The 16,861-nt window shown below is 52.4% G+C and overlaps 1 protein-coding gene and 1 long non-coding RNA gene across 5 annotated transcripts in view; one reads left to right on the forward strand and one right to left on the reverse strand.

Moving 5' to 3' along the window:
* The window catches only part of MAPKAP1 (MAPK associated protein 1), a 243,204-nt gene extending 231,627 nt beyond the window's left edge, over positions 1-11,577 (forward strand). For all 4 annotated transcript variants that reach the window (XM_059410805.1, XM_059410802.1, XM_059410803.1 and 1 more), the window contains 2 exons: positions 5,607-5,704; positions 11,060-11,577. In XM_059410805.1, coding sequence (XP_059266788.1) covers positions 5,607-5,704; positions 11,060-11,185 — 224 coding nt within the window. In that variant the 3' untranslated portion in view covers positions 11,186-11,577. The remainder of the gene's footprint in view (positions 1-5,606; positions 5,705-11,059) is intronic.
* On the reverse strand, positions 86-3,491 carry LOC132025011 (uncharacterized). The gene is made up of 2 exons (XR_009406385.1): positions 2,690-3,491; positions 86-864 (listed from the first exon to the last, which is right to left on the reverse strand). It is a non-coding gene; the product is annotated as an uncharacterized LOC132025011 (long non-coding RNA).
* Positions 11,578-16,861: the final 5,284 nt, after the last annotated feature.

Raw genomic sequence — 16,861 nt, forward strand, 5'->3', positions numbered from 1 at the left:
CAGGGTCCTGGAATCAAGCCCCGCATCAGGCTGTCTGCTCGGCAGGGAGCCTGCTTCCTCCTCTCTCTCTGCCTGCTTCTCTGCCTACTTGTGATCTCCATCTGTCAAATAAATTTTTAAAATCTTTAAAAAAAAATTGTTTTTAAAAAAAAAGAAAGAAAAAAGGCCCAAGTTTTGGTATACAGTCAGATTACAACTATGTGAAAACTAACATGTGGGAATGACTAGAAAAGAGATTGGAAATCATTGTGCCAGGTGCTGTTATTCTGGGGGTAGAGTGTGGAGGTTTTCCCTCATGTCTAGGTTTATTATAACTTTAAAACAGATTTTATATATATTTTTAGTTGAAAAGCTAAAAAGGGAACATTTATTTTTGGCTTCCCTGGCAAGCGGTGACTCCTGGGGCATTTTAGACAAAGGCGGGCTGCAGGCTGCATTTGAAGAGCACAGCTTGGGACGCCTGGGTGGCTCCGTCGCATCTGCCTTCTGCTGGGATCATGATCCCAGGGTCTTCGGATCGAGTTCCGCCTCAGACTCCTTGCTCAGCAGGGAGCTGCGAAGAACGGGGCTCCTTCAAACCATAATCTCTGGTCCGTGTGCAGAGGACATCTGGGAGCACTTGTAGCAGGTGGATAGAAGCTGCCGCCCCTTTGCTTACAGTGGCCCGTTGGGTGATATCAGCATCTTCTTCAAACAGTCTCTGGTCGTTTCCCCCAAATCACCAGAGGAAACTGCTTTTCCAGCACAGCTTCTTATTTAAGTTAAAGCCCATAACACAGAAGAGAAATTAGAGCACAAGCGTTCCAGTGTCTCCACTTCTGGCAAGTAGTTGATGTTCAGTGTCACATTCCATCTTTCTGTTTTCTTTTGGAAAGAATACATCGTGTAAATACATTTCTACATATCCAGTTTCCCATTTCCGTGTTCAGAGGCAAATGTATAGTTGGGGTGTCTGCCCTGGGCATGTGACCAATGCTTAGATGCCCATTTTATGCCCCCATTATATTCCATTTTATTCCTACAACAGTAAAAGCAAATCTGCTCAAAGGCGGATCAAATCGTCAAAATCAGGAGGATTTTCTGTTCGAAAATCTATTTCATCACAGAATGATTGCCAGCGCAGCTGAGCCCCACTATATCTGGGTGATACCTGAGATGCCTGAGGGCAAACCTGGGCACCTACGGGGACAGTGTCTTATTCAGGTCCCGCCACTGGAACACAACGGAGCTGGAATTTCATCCTCAGCCTGAATCCAGAGGGACCGCGCTTTCCCCCTCTGCCTCGAAGGCCCTTGTCATGCCTTAGTTTCCAAATAGAATTTAACAATGCAAGCAAAATAATTCCGACTAATTAGAATATTAGATTTTGCATTTTCTTTTCAAGCATACGGATACATAACTTTTTTCTCAACTGACATTTTTACAAAGACACTTTGCTTCTCTGGCTCCCCCCCCACCCCATGAAAGCTGACGTTCTTTGAATTTTGGAGGATAACCTGCCCTGCCCAGCTCAGATTCCGTCTCACACCCCAGGACAGATGCCCTGGTGGGCTGCCGCTGGGGAGGCCGTTTGCCCCCTCTTCCTCACTTACGCAAGGTGTGCCTGAGGCTGATAAAGTGTTTGGTAACAGACTTCCCTTACTCTGTTGGCCTGTCCAGCTGGTGTTGAAATGCCAGCGCTTCCTTCTTCCCTGCTTCCATCCCTGGTGAAGGCTAACCACGTAACATGTACGACTCATGCTTATTGAAAGATTTGTTTCCAGCAAGAGGTCAACTAACTTGTTACACATTCATATATAAGTTTGGGGCGAGGTGAAGTTACACAAGTGTGAATCCCGATTATTAGCTGTTACTCGGTCATAAAACAATCCCCAAGTCCTGCCAATGTTCTCTTCTCTGCAGTTCTCAAGTCAGTCCCTTGCTCAGCCTCCTTTTTGCCTCTGTTCAGCTCAAATCTGCATACACTCACCTGGGTGACTATGGCAGCTGGGCTCCCTGCCTCCTGGCCCTGGGGAGCCAGGCGGAACCCCCAGAAGCACAGTTTGACCGTTTACTGCCCAGCTTTACGACCCTCTGAGCCATGAGTGGCTCCGACATTCCCAGCCCTTTGTGCCCTGCCACGTGTCACCTCCTGGCCACCCAGTGCATGTGACTCTGTCTGCTCAGATCCCCCCAGACACCTGCTGCCTCCTGCCCCTGTACATTGTCCTGACCCTGCTGCATGCTTCTCCACTCCTGCCTTTACCCAGCTCACCCTGCGCCCACCCTCCTTTAAGACCACTCCAATGTCAGCTCCTTCAAGAAACTGTCTGTTCTCCCTTCCCTGCCTGGGCCGTCCACAGCAGCAACCTGCACTTCGCACGCTCTTGGTGCCTACTGTTCTCAACTTGATGCACGAGTTGAGGGCCTCTGGCCCTTTGTAAGCCTGCGCTGCTGGCAGGGCCTGGACGGAGTGAAACTGCCCTTGCAGCCCCGAAGTGAAACAGATCCAGGAGTGCGTGCAGAGTCCTCACAGCAAAAACTCTGCTGGATTGAGTCGGCTCCATGTCCCCTGGCTCGGGTATGGGGAAAACCGTGGCCACTGATATTAATATCAGATATATATATATACATATATATATATGATATATATACATATCAGATAATATATAACATATATTATCAGATATATATATCAAGTATAACATACCCCAGAGCTGTCCCTCGAAATTTCTCGCACAGTGTACGAAAGGGCCATGCGCCGTCACTGTCTCACCACACCTCGTCCCAGTAACGATCCTCTGTGGCTCTGTAATCCTCACGAAAGGGCTGCTTCCCTGAAGTTCAAGTACAAGGCCTCCGGGTAACATTCTCAGTGTTCTCATCTCTCTGTGACGTGAATGCTTTCCCTGGGAAAGGTCAGTAAAGCAGAGGCTTCGGAGAGCGGGTGAGTGGTGGACTCTCCATCACTCCTTTGAGCTTCACTCCTCCTTGGGGTTCTGGAATGAGCACCAGGGACAGGCAAGGAACATGCATGGCAAAAGACAGATGTCACCTGGCCCAAACAGGCGGCCTTTCAAGAGGCTTGACTTGGGATGTTTTCTTTTTGTTTTTCACGTGACCGTGGTGTGGACAGGCCGCAGGCCTCCCCCCGTAAACCCACTGTCAGTATGCTCCCCGGGCCGTGGGGTCCCAAGAGCACAGTTTCTAGAGCCTTCCAGGCCAGCGCAGACTGCCTGTCGCATGTGCTAGATTTAGATTTGGCTCTACCTAAAGAGTGCAGAAAAGGGTTTTAATAGCGTCTGAGTTGTTTGGGCAAAACAGGATCTGGCATCTCGAGCTTGGGTTTGGTTTTGTCAGTGACGAGTGGGAGCAGGTGCTATAGGCGGTCTGTGGGATCCCTTATCAGAGTGCTCAGTGAACCCTGAAGCTTCGGGTCTGCAGGCCTCCCTGAGACCTTCTGGTCCTTTTTAGCCCCAGGCCCTAGTGTCTGTGTCTGTCACGGCCAGGTGTCAGCAGAAAGGCCTCCTGGAGGGCGTGTGTCTCTCTGTCCTTCAGAGCCCTGTGACCTTCATGGGTGTCTCTGCTTGGTCACAGCAGAGCCAACAAGATAATGGCACTGTTCTTCCACACAGTGAGATCACCAGCAAGACTCTACTCTTCCAAGATGGGTCCTGTGAAAATAAAGGAACACACACACACACACACACACACAGATCTATTTATGTGAGATTCGGTTTCTTATCAGAAACAAGTCATTTACATATTAACAGGATGATTCGCTTCTGGCTAAGAATTCTGACATTTTAGTCCACAATTGAGAATCAGGCTAAATTTGTCAAGTGGCTGAAAGTGAGGTTTTTCAGAAATTATTAGCTAATTTTTTCATTATAGAATTTATAGGCACAATTAGTATATCATAATGATGTTTCCAGGATAAAATACCAGTAGCTCAACTTTTCTGGCCACAAATGTACAACATATATCAGTTTATTTTTGGAGATCTGAAGAATTAGCTACTGTAAATAAAGTCCCCAAGAAGATTTCTCCGGGAAAGAGGTGAACTTACAGTAATATGGGTGATATATTATTAATTAATAACTATGACCAGTGCTGCTTCAATTAAAAGGAAAATGGATGAGAAGGCCTATTAGAAAGAATGTGCTTCGTCTCACCAGTCCTGAGGTCTAGAGAGCAGACCAGGGAAGGTTGTTGCTGAGGCTGTCTGCAGGAGGGGGACACCATCCGCTCCCGTCGGGGGACTTTGCTGCGCACTGACTGAGGGTCTCTCGGAAGCATTGCTCATTCGGTTGCCAGGAAGGGAAACCAACTTCAAAATAGATTAAGGGAAAAAAAGGACTTTCTTGGAGAGCCACAGCCTTCCATAACTCAAGGACAGCATGTGCCGATGGGCAAGGGAGGGCTTCACTCGGGACTGAGACAAGCAGGCATCCGTGTCCGTTTGGAAGAGGGAATCTGATTGGCATGTCTGGTCCAGAGGACAGGCACATGACCCCTGTCTGCAGGGGTCACGATACAGTAGACCGGTTTCTTTGACCAGCCACATATGGTATGGGAGAGCACCTAGAAGTACAACTATGAAGACTCACCCAAGGAGGTACCAGGTGAGCTGAGTCACACAAGATCGGCAGCCCTTTTCCAGACAGGTTGTGAGAGAGGACATCCCAGGGCTAGGCTGGTGGGAAGGTGCGGTGCCGTGGGCCAGCCAGTGCATGGGAGTGAGAGGAAGCGAGAGAGGCAAGGCAGGAAGCAGTCCCAGAAATGACAAGGTTGTTCTGAAGGCAGTGGGAAAGGGGCATGCAGGAATTTGGTTCTGGGAGAGATTTGTGTGTTCGGAGCATCTGAACCCCTGAGCTCAGATACCTGCCATCCTTCCAGGGTAGAAACAACTGGAAGCCCAGGAGCAGCTTCCAGGCAGGGTCACAAGGCCAGGACCCCCCCACCCCGCAGTAGCCAGAGCGCTGGAGAAGCCCCGTAATAGGATTACCAGCAGCCTTTGTCCTTCCTGTTGTGCATTTATTTGGCTTTGAGTACAGTTATTTTATTTTTAGAGTAAAAATATGGAGTTCAGGGGCGCCTGGGTGGCTCAGTTGGTTAGGCGACTGCCTTCGACTCAGGTCATGATCCTGGAGTCCTGGGATCAGGTCCCACATCAGGCTCCCTGCTCGGCAGGGAGTCTGCTTCTCCCGCTGACCTCTCTCCTCTCATGCTCCCTCTCTCTCAAATAAATAAATAAAATCATTTTTAAAATGTAAAAAAAAAAATGGAGTTCATTGGCCTTCTACCTTAAAAATACCACCTTTTCCACATACTCGTCTAGAAGTAGTTCTGTGAAGCCTTCCTAATGTGGCGTTGCCCTGAACACAGTCAGCGGAATGAGACCTAACCAGCCGTTTGATTTTTTTTTTTTTTTTTTTTTTTTTTTTGGTCCATTATCTCCCCAGCCTGGGATGAGAAGAATGAACTGCTCCAGGGACAGCGGGCCTCACCGCCTTCCCTCGCTTTCGCTTGAACTGGAGTGCCACGGGGAGAATAGGGGGCGCCTCCCCAAGGGGAACTCACAGAACTCCCTCAACACTGCCTTTTCTCTCTCTGTCTCTCTCCAGGTCATGCAATATTTAAAGTCACGTATCTAAGCAATCATGACTATAAACACCTCTACTTTGAATCTGACGCTGCTACTGTCAACGAAATCGTGCTCAAGGTCAGTGTTTCTCCGCAGGCCACGCGCTGGGCGGGCAACGGGCATGCAGGGCCGGGTCTCCGGCTGCCAGCGGCCCCCTCCTCCCAGCATGGACAAGGCTCCTGGGCCCAGTTTGCAGAGGACGAACTGCCTTCTGGTCACCCAGGCGGGGAGCACCCACACCCAGGGCTGTCCCACAAGTCAGCTGCCCTTCTCCCACTTCAGCCAAAGCAGGGCCCCCCCCGGCCCCCCCCCCCCCCCCGGTCATTCAGATTCTTTGTGTACTTACCCCTTCCGCGCACCACGTATTTCCTCCAGTCCATTGTCAGGAGCTCCCTGAGGCTTCTGGAACCGATTCAGAGGAAATTGTTGTTATTAGGTAAAGACACTTAATGTACTCAGGATAATTTTAGCAACCTGTTCTGAACATATCCGTCTCTACGCTACAGTTGTGCGTTACTGTGTCTCAGCAGTGCTCCCTGAGCACCTTCGTGTGCTGCGCTAGCCCTGGGGACGTTGCAGTGACAGACCCGTGCTCTGGTGCCAGAAAGCTCTTCCTCTGTCAGAGGAGACTAGCATTAAATTACAGAGATTGTTAAACGGTCACAAAGGTCCCATGTAGATGAGAAAAAGGTAAACTGACGGGGATGGCGGGGCTCAGGGAGCTGAACCCTGAAGGATGGGTGAAAAAGCCGGTGAGGAGAGAGCAGGCATCTCAGACAGGAGCAGCCTGTGAGGGGACGGCGGGGCAGGGCGAGCGCGTGGCGGGAGCAGAGCAGGGTGGGAAGGCCAGGTCGCACAGAGCCTTGCAAAGTGGGGCCAGGCCGAGAAAAGCTCCCCTGGGCCCTTGCTGGTTTGGGAGGCCCAGGGTGGGCCCCGAGACTGTGGGTCTCTGAGAAGTTCCCGGGTGCTGCAGCGCTGTGGTCTGTGCGCTGTGCTCTGAGTCACTCTGGGCGAGTGGTTCCCAGACTCTTCCAAACGGAGAATCCTTTCTCCCAGCCGAGTCTTGCACAGACAGAGCAGATAGAAACCACCACGCTGCATGTTGGCGGAGCAGGACCCACCGGCAGAGGGGCTCCCCAGCCTGTGGCTGTCGCACTCCTGTTGCTCCCGTCCCCTCAGGGCCTCAGTGCCTCTGCCTGTAAAATGGGGATCGTGGCAGGTGCGCTGCCCCACCCCAGAACACAGATAAATGAGGTAGGGTGAAACTACCCAGATGAGTGTTCTTCCACCTCGTGAGAGTAAAAGCCATCGAGTAATAATAGTGGAAGTAGCTAAGTCAGGGGCGCCTGGGGCACTCAGTTGGCTAAGCATTCAGGTCTAGATTTCAGCTCCGGTCATGGTCTCCGGGTCCTGGGATTGAGCCCCACGTGGGGCTCCCTGCTCAGCGTGGAGTCCGCTTCTCTCTCTCCTTCTGCTGCCACTCCGCCTACTTGTGTTCTCTCTTTGGCTTTCTTTAAAATAAAATAAAACTTCTTAAAAAGTAGCTCAGGGAGGGGCACCTGGGTGGCTCAGTGGGTTAAGCCTCTGCCTTCGGCTCAGGTCATGATCTCAGCATCCTGGGACATCAGACTTTCTGCTCAGCAGGGAGCCTGCTTCCTCCTTTCTCTCTGCCTGCCTCTCTACCTACTCGTGATCTCTCTCTCTGTGTTAATAAATAAATAAAATCTTTTTTAAAAGTAGCTCAGGGATTAGAGAGTACAGGACCCAAGCTGAGCACTTTATACCCTCTTCCAAGGAACCTTCGTGGTTCTGCGAGACAGTAGTGAAAAATCGTCCCCATCTCCTACAGGAAAACTGAGGCTCAGAAAGAAAGAAACTGAGCTAGGACCATGACTGACAGAACTGGACCTGACCCCAGGTTTGGCAGCTTCCAGAACTTGTGCTCCTAACCCCCTGGATGTGTGTGTCCTTAGGGAGTTGAATGACAGGTTTCAACCGAATTATTTTGCAAAGACTTTTGGAGGCCAAGTCCTTATGGCTACAAAAGATCTCCAAAAGTAGTAGATGCAGTGAAAAGGATAAAGCCACTGAGGGGACAGCTGGGACCAGAGTCCCCCTCAGACCAGGCCGTAGGGACAGAGGGCCTGCCTCCAGTGCTTGAAACCAGCAAGCCAAGAGTTACTTGCCAGACTGCCCCCAGACAGCACAGGGAACTTGTTCAGTGTTTGGGGACCAGGTAAAGAAATATTCCATTACCCCATCAGGGGCTGGCCTCTTTTTTATAGCCAGCATTAAAATATTCAAGACTTGAGAAGGATTCTAGTAAAATTATAATCCTGTGTTTGACATCAAAATAATTTTCACAAGAGCAGATTGATGACAGAAACACAGGTTTATGACTTCAGTACGAGGCTCCGCAGGAGCAAGTGCAGAGAAATCATTCCACGGGACCAAATGCTCCCTCGAAGCAGATGCTTTGCTGCAAAATCCCTGAGGCCTATCGCCTCCCCTGAAATGTCTGTTTTCATATGAAAATGTTTGTAGAAATATTGCATCATGCCCGAGACTCCAGGAGAGTCACAGCGTGCCCGGGCCTGATTTACTTAGAGAGCTAATGGTCATGATTCTGATGGAAGATTAAATTTCACTTTTTCTGTCTCTGATTTTTATAGCAATTTAAATACTTAGCCTTCTGTGCCATCCCCACAGTGTCTGAGCTTTGCACCAATACCAAGTGACTGAGGCCCCAGTCCTGTGTTCCAGAGTGTGGCAGAAATGTTCCCACCAGAGGCTCTCCAAGGAGTCAGTCTTAGACTCAAATAATCCATGTGGCAGTTCTAGAATTCGGGAGTTTGACATAAAACGAGAGCTTGAGGCGGAAACTGAAGAAGAAGATAAGGGCCAGAGGCCAATGTCCAAGAAACCGTTATGAACAGGCAACTCTCCATCGAGTGGTTTTATCCCATCGCGTTTTTCGCCACGTAGAAATACTAATAACGTCTCCCATTTACTGAACACCAATTGCACACTAGACATCTTACGTAACTCTTCGGTCTTCGCTCTTGGCCTGCAGAGCGTAGACATTATCGCCATCCTGTAGACGAGGGGACAGAGACCCACGGCCGCAGAGTATGCGAGGGTGGTCCAACCCCAGCCCTGAGGAAGCCCTTCCCCCCCGAGCTGTCGGCGAGCTAAGCCATGTGTGGTCCCTAATTCTGCAGGCTTCGAGATGAATCTCAGAGGAATCATTGGTCTCTTCAAATTGGGTTCTTCTTGTGATCGAGTGATGGAGGCTGTGGCTTTATTGACCATGAAAACTCCCTATATTTTTATGCCTTAAGCTGTAAAATGCATTGAAAGTGAAACACTCTGTAGTGCATAAAATTGTGCAAGTTTTAAGCCACAGCATATTAACCAGCTAATGGCAGACCAAAGGGCATTTTTATCTTTTGATTATTACATTAATCTTCCATTAAAATTATCTATGTGATTATCACAAAGCACTGAAGATAATAAATTTAGGAGATAGTTCGCTAGTTAAGGATCATTTTTAAATGCTTTCGTCAAGTTATATGTGCCAAAGATACACTGAAAACACCAGGTTGGCTGAGCGTGCAAACAATATAATCCAAAGATGGCTCTTATTAAGAATGATAAAACCTCTTATTTCCATACATTGTCTGTAGTGTCCCGAGTCGTCAGCCCGGCCCCGCAGTCCTCATGATTTATTGCGCTCAGCTGGTAACTTGGCGAGGCAGCGGGCCAAGCATGTCAGGCCTTCTGTACTCACACACCAGCCTTTAACGCCTGCTGCTGGCGACTATCAGAGCAGAAAGTTTGGAAGGGACTCCGTGTCGGGGCCTCGGCCCATGGGAGGCACGCCATGCCGCCCGCCTCCCCTGCACACTGTCGGCTTCTTTCTCAGAGGCAGCAGGGGCCGCTCCCGCTCAGGGTGTGGGCCACACAGCCCTCGGGGTGAATCAGGCCGTGGCAGGTCTCTGGAGTCAAAAATATTCAGGTTGCTGGTCATAACGTGCAGATACTTGAGAGCAAAGAGAAAGGTGTTTGCTACAAGAAGCCCCAGCCAGAGGCTGGCAGGGGCAGAGGGAGAGACGGTATCTGAGGGGTGAGGGGGTGGGAGCACCTCTGGGGAGGCCTGGGGAGCTACAAGTATGCCAGTCAAGGGGCCCCCTGGTGCGGACGCTTACTAGCTCTGTGGCCTTGAGCGAAGGACAGTACCATTCTCTGCCTTGATTTTCTCATCTGCACAATGGGACGATAGTGGCACCTGTCTCGCTCCAGGAGCACTGCTGCCACCACGCCTTCCGGCCAAGGGTTCAGGCTCTACACTGGGCCCCAGTCCAATCCCAGCACCACTGCCCTTCCCTGGCCCTGCCCGCCCCACCTGGACTGGGCATGAAGCCATTAAACTCCCCAGAAGCACCCCCTCCTTGCCGTCTACCCCTGCTACGCTGGGATGTGTGCGGGTTCGCCCCTGCCCCTGCCCCTGGTACATCCCAGACTCCTACTATTTATTTCTCAAAACCCAGATCGCTCATTCCTCTGCAAGATTTTCCTGCCCTACACGTCCCCGATATTTCTCTCCTCCATCCTGCTCCTTCTGTCTCTCGTGTCCCGCTTGTCATGCTGTTGGATACTCACTGGGCAGTGAGCTCTTCAGATCAGGGACCAAGTCTTACTTTTCCCTCTGTCTCTCGAACCAAGCCTGGAGCCAGGCTCAGACCCGGTGGGCGCTACAGTGACTGTGCGGCTGCGGCTGTGGCTGCGGCTGCCCGGGAGCGGCCCGGCTGCGCGCTCTGCACACGAGACCTTCACAGCTTTGACCCTGACCTCTGGGTGATCCTGGTCAGCTCAGCCCTCTTCCCTGTCCTTCATTCCTGCTTACCAGCCGCGCGCTGGCCGGCAGGGTGCTCCCGGGCAGTAGGTGAAAGCCGGTGGTTGGAAGCTCTGTCGCTACCAGAGAGGAGACTGAAAATAGAGCCTTGGTTCGGCCGGCTTTCCGTCCCTGCAGTGTCTTTCCTTTCACACGAGGAAAGGGGGTGCTCAGGGAGGCATGTGCAGGCCCAGGACTGCGCAGCAGGTGAGGAGCCGAACCAGGAAGCCTGGCACACAGCCTTCTGGGAGGCAGCGTGTGCTGAGGAGGGGACACAGGCTGTGGAATCCGGACCCCCCCCCAACCCCCCTCCAACAGGACTGAGAGGCCGGGACCAGCCGCTGGTCCTCTGCCGGCCTCCATTCTCCTGTCGTGCAGGGGGCCCCATCCCAGCCCGCCAGGTTGCTGTGATGACCGGGCTCCACGTGCAAGAGAGCACCCAGCCCTGGGGTCCCGGCGCAGGTCAGGGCCCTTCCCCTCGTGGCCCTGAGTGAACAAGTGGCTGCCGAGTGACCAGGCTGTGTCCTCTTGCTTTCTAGGTTAACTACATCCTGGAATCACGAGCAAGCACTGCCCGGGCTGACTATTTTGCTCAAAAACAAAGAAAACTGAACAGACGTACAAGCTTCAGCTTCCAGAAGGAGAAGAAATCAGGGCAGCAGTGACACTGGCCTCCAGCCCCAATCTGTCACCGTAGCTCAGAGCCTGCCTGCCAGGGCCAGGTGGCCCTAGAGCCCACCCTGTGTCCTGCAGTCCTCGGGGGCAGGCCAGTCCCTGGCTCACAGGCACAAGGCCAGGGGGCTCTTGGGGGAATGGAGCTGGGGACATCCCCACGGGACTGAAGCCTGAGTGGCAGTGGCTTTGATGAGCCGTGCCGGGGGCCCAACGACACAGACGGCACCACAGCCATCCTCACTGCCCGACGGCCCTGCCTGAGGATGTACATAGCCATGCCCAGACATTTCCTTGCAACTTGATCAAATTTCTTAAAACAACCGAAGAACAAAATTGTACATTTCTTTTTTTTTTTCCTTTTAATAAACAGGTGTACTCTTTATCATGGTTGGTATGACGGGCCGTTCTTTGGGGCAAAGGATTGATCATGTCATTCTCTTTAAACCTGTTCCCGTATTGAACAGGCAGATTGGAAAAGCTATGGCTCGATTTCTCAGAAGAAATGTTTAGGGCTTAGTCAATAGTTTTAACTACGCCATTTGTTTAAATGAGTGCATTGCTTTGAGGATAGTATCTTACTAAAGTTAGGATGGGGGGGGCCCTGGTGCCGTGTGTCCCGGGCTCCCCCTTCAGAAGCCACCTCTCTTCAGCTCGTCCGGGCACCTCTTGGTTTCAGAGATGCGGGACTGCAGGTCCGGCACCCAGTGCTGGGAGAGCGGGTGACGGCTGGTCTTCAGGTCAGCTCCCAGCCTGAAGTGGGCTTTTCCATTTCTTAAATAGCAAGTGTATGTTTCAGCTAGCCAGTAGACCTGCATGTGGGGTTTTCCGGGAATTGGAAACGTCTCTGCTTTACTGACTCAGCAGGACCTCCGCACCCCCTTCTTCCTCTCCATACAGCGCCTGCCTGCAAGCTGCTGTTTCTCCCTCTGGCGGAGGGGTCAGGGCCCGGGGGGGGGGGGGGGGAGCAGAGGGGGCAGGCAGAGGGGAACCTCCTCCGGCGGGGTCCGACTGACTGCTCGCTGACACCACACCCCTGGCCACACCAGATGCCTCTGCGGTCCTCACCAGCCTTTCCACGGTCCCTCCCAGGGAGACATCCTTTCGTGCTGTCCCCAGCCAGGGCCGAGGACCAGACATTTCACCGAGGACCTGCATTTCAAACAATTTTTTAAATTGTTGTACAAGAAGAGATGTGCCAGAAACAGCATCTCCAAGTCGAGTGGGTCTCTTTGCACTGGGGGCATTTTAATGAATTCCTCTTTCATTCTGATCTTTGTTCAGCCAACAGAAGCATCTTTTTCTAACGTCTTCCATTCCCACCTACCCCAGAAACGAAAGAAATATGATTTGTAGCTCGCTATCTATCTGTATTTGAATTTTTAGCAATTTTATATTTAGATATCTTTGAAAAATGTAAATGACTAATTTGGTCATTAAATCTTGTGACATATTCAATATTAAAATGATATTAAAATATAAGTCATATAAATATCATCTTTCGTGTATTGCTTTGGATTCTTGAAGTCTTAAATCCATTACCCTGACTTGTGAGTCTGCAGTGAATAGCATTTGGATAGTAGGAACCGCAGCATTTGCTGGCGGTTCTGGTGGTACCGAAGTCCCTGAAATGCACCCAGGCCCCCTTAAATACTGAGCGAGACAGGATGACCCTCTTCACTGAAATCTTCACCTCCCTCGAGTACAGAGTCAGCACCATTGTCGTGTTGTGACATACGGCATGCCTGCAATTGACTACGTAAAGCCCAGCTGTCCAGGAAGAGTGGAAGGGGTAACACCGGCGAGCCTCCCAGGTCGACCGAATATCAGGACTAGTGAAATTCAGTTTTTCCCTCGGCCCCGCTCTCACCCCTGGATATTAAGACCACACGCTCCTCAAGGGTACACTTGACCGAGCAGGAGCTCAGCCTCCCCAAGGTAAACAGGGGACCCTAGGGCCCTGCTGGGGCTCTCCAGCAGCAGCTCCTGACCTGGTTCCCGCCACCAGGGCTTCGCTGAGCACGGGCAGTCAGGCAGCCTGGCTGGTGGCCGCTGGACCCCAACTCAGCCGGCCACCCGCTGAGACGTGCCCCCCACTGCCCCGGGATCTGAGGGCCCACAGCTCGCCAAGCAGGCTACATGCTGGCCCCTTACAAACACACGCGAGTCCGTGTAGCTCCCGCAGCCACCACGGGGCAGGTGCTGTCATAGCCTTGTGGCCTAAACGCCCCAGATCCTGCAGGTGCCCCCAAGGTCCCACGGGGAGGGGCCCTGCTGTAGGGAAAGCCGCCTGGGAGGAGGAAAGAGTTAAGCCTGTCGTGTTCGGTTCCCACCAAACACCTCTGCTTAAATGCAAAGTCCCAATAGGGTGGTGTTGGCCATAAAAGCCCTAAGAGTGATTTGTGAAGTCTCGAAGCCCTGTAATCTCGTCAGCGTAATGGGATTATATTTCAAATCACCACAGCCTGTTCATTACCCATTTAAACTCCTCTGACAGAGGAAAACTTACATGAAACGTGCAAGGCAGCCCTCGCTGACTTCCCCGCTCTCCTTCCTGATTAGACAAACAGATGCTGAGGTCTGGAATGAAAAAATAATGTGCCCATTTATTCATTTTTCTGACAAGTCACAATAGATTTTTAACTGCCAATGAGTGACCTCCCGGAGGTGCGGTGGCGGGGAGGCGCCCGCCAGGCAGCCAGTGGTCATTTCCGCCCGCGCCAGCCGGTGCCCTGGCCCGGATTCCTCCCGGGACCGGAGCCGGCAGCCAGACTGAGCCCCGCTCCCCGCTCTGTCCCTGCCGGGGCCGCCCAGGAGCTCAGCCAGGGTGGGAGAGCCTCCTTGGCTGTCACTGCATCCCCTCACTGGGGTCCAGGGACCTCCCCCAGGACACAGCCACGGCCTGAAGTCAAAACCCCAGATGGGAACCCTGGCCCTGCCCTTGAAGAAGGAGCCTCAGTTGCCCCATCTGTAAAATGGAAAAAGGAAGAGAGCTCATCTCGGTGGTGAAGGGTCAGGAGCCTGGCTTGGCTGCCCTCAGGTCCCACTCTGGGCTGCCGAGGACGACTGTCCCCAGTCAGGGCCCCCGGGCTGTGACAAGGAGAGAACGGCCTACCCAGTGCCAGCCCTCCCTTGACCTTGTCCTCTGGGGGAATAGGCCTTTGTGGACAGTTACTCGCTGGGTCCCAGGGCCACAGAGCAGGTGGGCAGAGGAAGCCCTCTGGCTCTCTGGTCTGTGATGATGCCTGGAGCAGGGGTGGGCTGGGGGGAGGGGTGCTGGGTCAGGGATCAGCTCTCCCTGTCCCTGGGGTACCCGTCCCCCTCCTAACTCGGAAGCAGGACATTGCTCCTGAGCTGGGCCACCAGCTGGAGGAAGCCCTATGGCGCGGAGTCGCCGGAGGCATAAATAAGATAGTATCACAGGCCTGGCGCACAGCAGAGGACAGGTAGCCATGGAGACAAGGGTGCCCAGTCACAGAATTGCTGGGAACACAGAGGCCAAGGCCTTCCCTGCCAGCAGGACTTTGGGCCTCGGGGGGCAGCCCCAGCCCCCCACGGAAGTGCCCTCTGGGTCACACGCAAGAGGAGCTCCAGGCCCCCTGTTACCTGGCTCTGGAGGAGCTCCAGGCAGGGCTCCCGTCTTCAGGCCTTCACTCCATGAATACATAAGAAATACCGTGAGGCTAATTCTTTTTCAAATGATAAAATTCATCTGTATTATAACATTCCAGCCCCCAGCTTCCTGAAAGCTAAAAATATTTTAATGTCATATTTCCATGTAAATTTTAGTTTAGAATTTAATACCCTTTTAACATACATTAAATTTTTAGCATTCTTCAAGCCCTTGACTCTTTTAAGGATTTAGCTGATGTGCACTGGAGAAAAGGGTTGGCGGAGGCCGTAAATTAAGAGAGAAAGTTCTAGAAGCAAGATGGCCCCCAAACCTCTGTGCCCACCGCCTCAGAAGTTACTCCTCCGGGCTGGGGAGCACCTGAGTCAAACCCTAGGTTCCTAGGGAGGTGTCAGAAGTCTCCGTTTCCTTCCTGGAAGGAGCGACTGTGACTGGATTTATGGGGGGCAAGGAGACTTCACCACAGCAGCCTGGGTCTGGGGTGCCAGAGTGGCCTGGGGCCCAGCTCAGGGGTGCCACAGTCGGGGTAGGGTCAGGCCCTAGTTCTGACACTTGCCGGCAGGTGATCTCAGGATGCTTTCTGTGCCGGTTTCCTCGCCCCCAAACAGGGCCAAGGTCAGCTTGTGCACGGGTGACATTTGAGTGAATGCCCATGAAAGGGGGGGTGGGGCGGTTATCGGCTCCAGGGAGACCTCCAGGGTGACCTGCCTGGCCTTGCCGAGCAGGCCAGCGTGACAACACGTGTGTAGGCTCGAGTGCATCATTTTGGGTTGATCTGTACCATGCTCCAGCCCCTAGAGCAAGATCTCAATCACCCAGTGATACAGAGACACCCCCACATACAAGGGCATCTTTGCAAAGCCTCGTGATTGGCCCAAGGGCTGCGGCCTCACCACACTCCTCCTCCCGGGGTAGGCCAAGAAGAGTCAGGAGAAGGCTCAGAAAATGACAAGGAAGGGTGTTCACAGCAGCTGTTGGGGGAAAGTAGGGTGGGGGCTTCCTGTCCCCGAGGGCTTCTGAGGTCAAGGTCTGGGGCCTGCCTGAGAACTTTCCCCACAGCCTCGAACTCTGGGATCTGGGTCTCCACTGAACGGGCCCTCACCCTTCGGCTGTGAGTGGCCACGCCGGGGGCCTCAAGTGAATCCTTCCATCTGGCTGACGGCCCATCTCTGAAATGCGGGCAGCAGTAATAAAACTTGGGGCACCTGGGTGGCTCAGTCAGGTAAGCGTCTGCCCTTGGCTCAGGTCATGATCTCAAGGTCCTGGGATCGAGTCGTGGGCCTGGCTTCCTGCTCAGCGGTACGTCTGCTTCTCTCTCTACGCTTCCCCCCGCCCCACTCATGATCTTTCACTCTCTCTGTCTCTCAAATAAATAAATAAAATCTTTTCTAAAAAGAAAAAAAATAATAAAACCACCTTTTAGGGTTGCTGGGAGGACCTGGTGAGATGGCCCACAGGAGAGAGGCTGGCGCGGTAGGAGCCTTCCTGAACGAGGCAGCATGTAGGGAAGGGCTCGCTTGGCCCTCTGTCCAAGCAATCATTAACCAGAATTATAAATTGACAGTGTGGAGACATGAAATCGGGTGAGATGGACAGCTCTTCTTTCTAATCACTTTCAGGGAAAGATACGATGCATTGATCGACAGAGACGAACCACAGTTTAGGCTCCAACCAGTGTCCGTGACTAAAGCAGCCACCTCGTTAACTTAGATCTACAAAGAGTGTCTTCATCCTGGCGAGAGAGGAAGGCATGGGGGAAGGGAGCTGCTGCTGGCGTGGGCAGCCACTATGAGAGCTGTATCCTGGTGGGAAGTGAGTTCTCCAACTCTGGAGTAATGTAAGCATTTGGCGTTCATTCAACAAGTGTCCACTAAGGCCTACCTTGAGATGGTTCTCAGCCTCCCTCTGGGCTCAGTCAGCCTCACTGGGGCCCACCGCCGTGGTACCCAAGGGGCCTAGAGCTCGATGGGCCAAATGGTTGTCTTCATTCTTAAGCCAAGAAATTTTCCACTTCCGATGGTTGGTTTCTCCCATGTTG

Source organism: Mustela nigripes, chromosome 9 (assembly GCF_022355385.1).
Source record: "Mustela nigripes isolate SB6536 chromosome 9, MUSNIG.SB6536, whole genome shotgun sequence".
NCBI classification, from domain to species: domain Eukaryota; kingdom Metazoa; phylum Chordata; class Mammalia; order Carnivora; family Mustelidae; genus Mustela; species Mustela nigripes.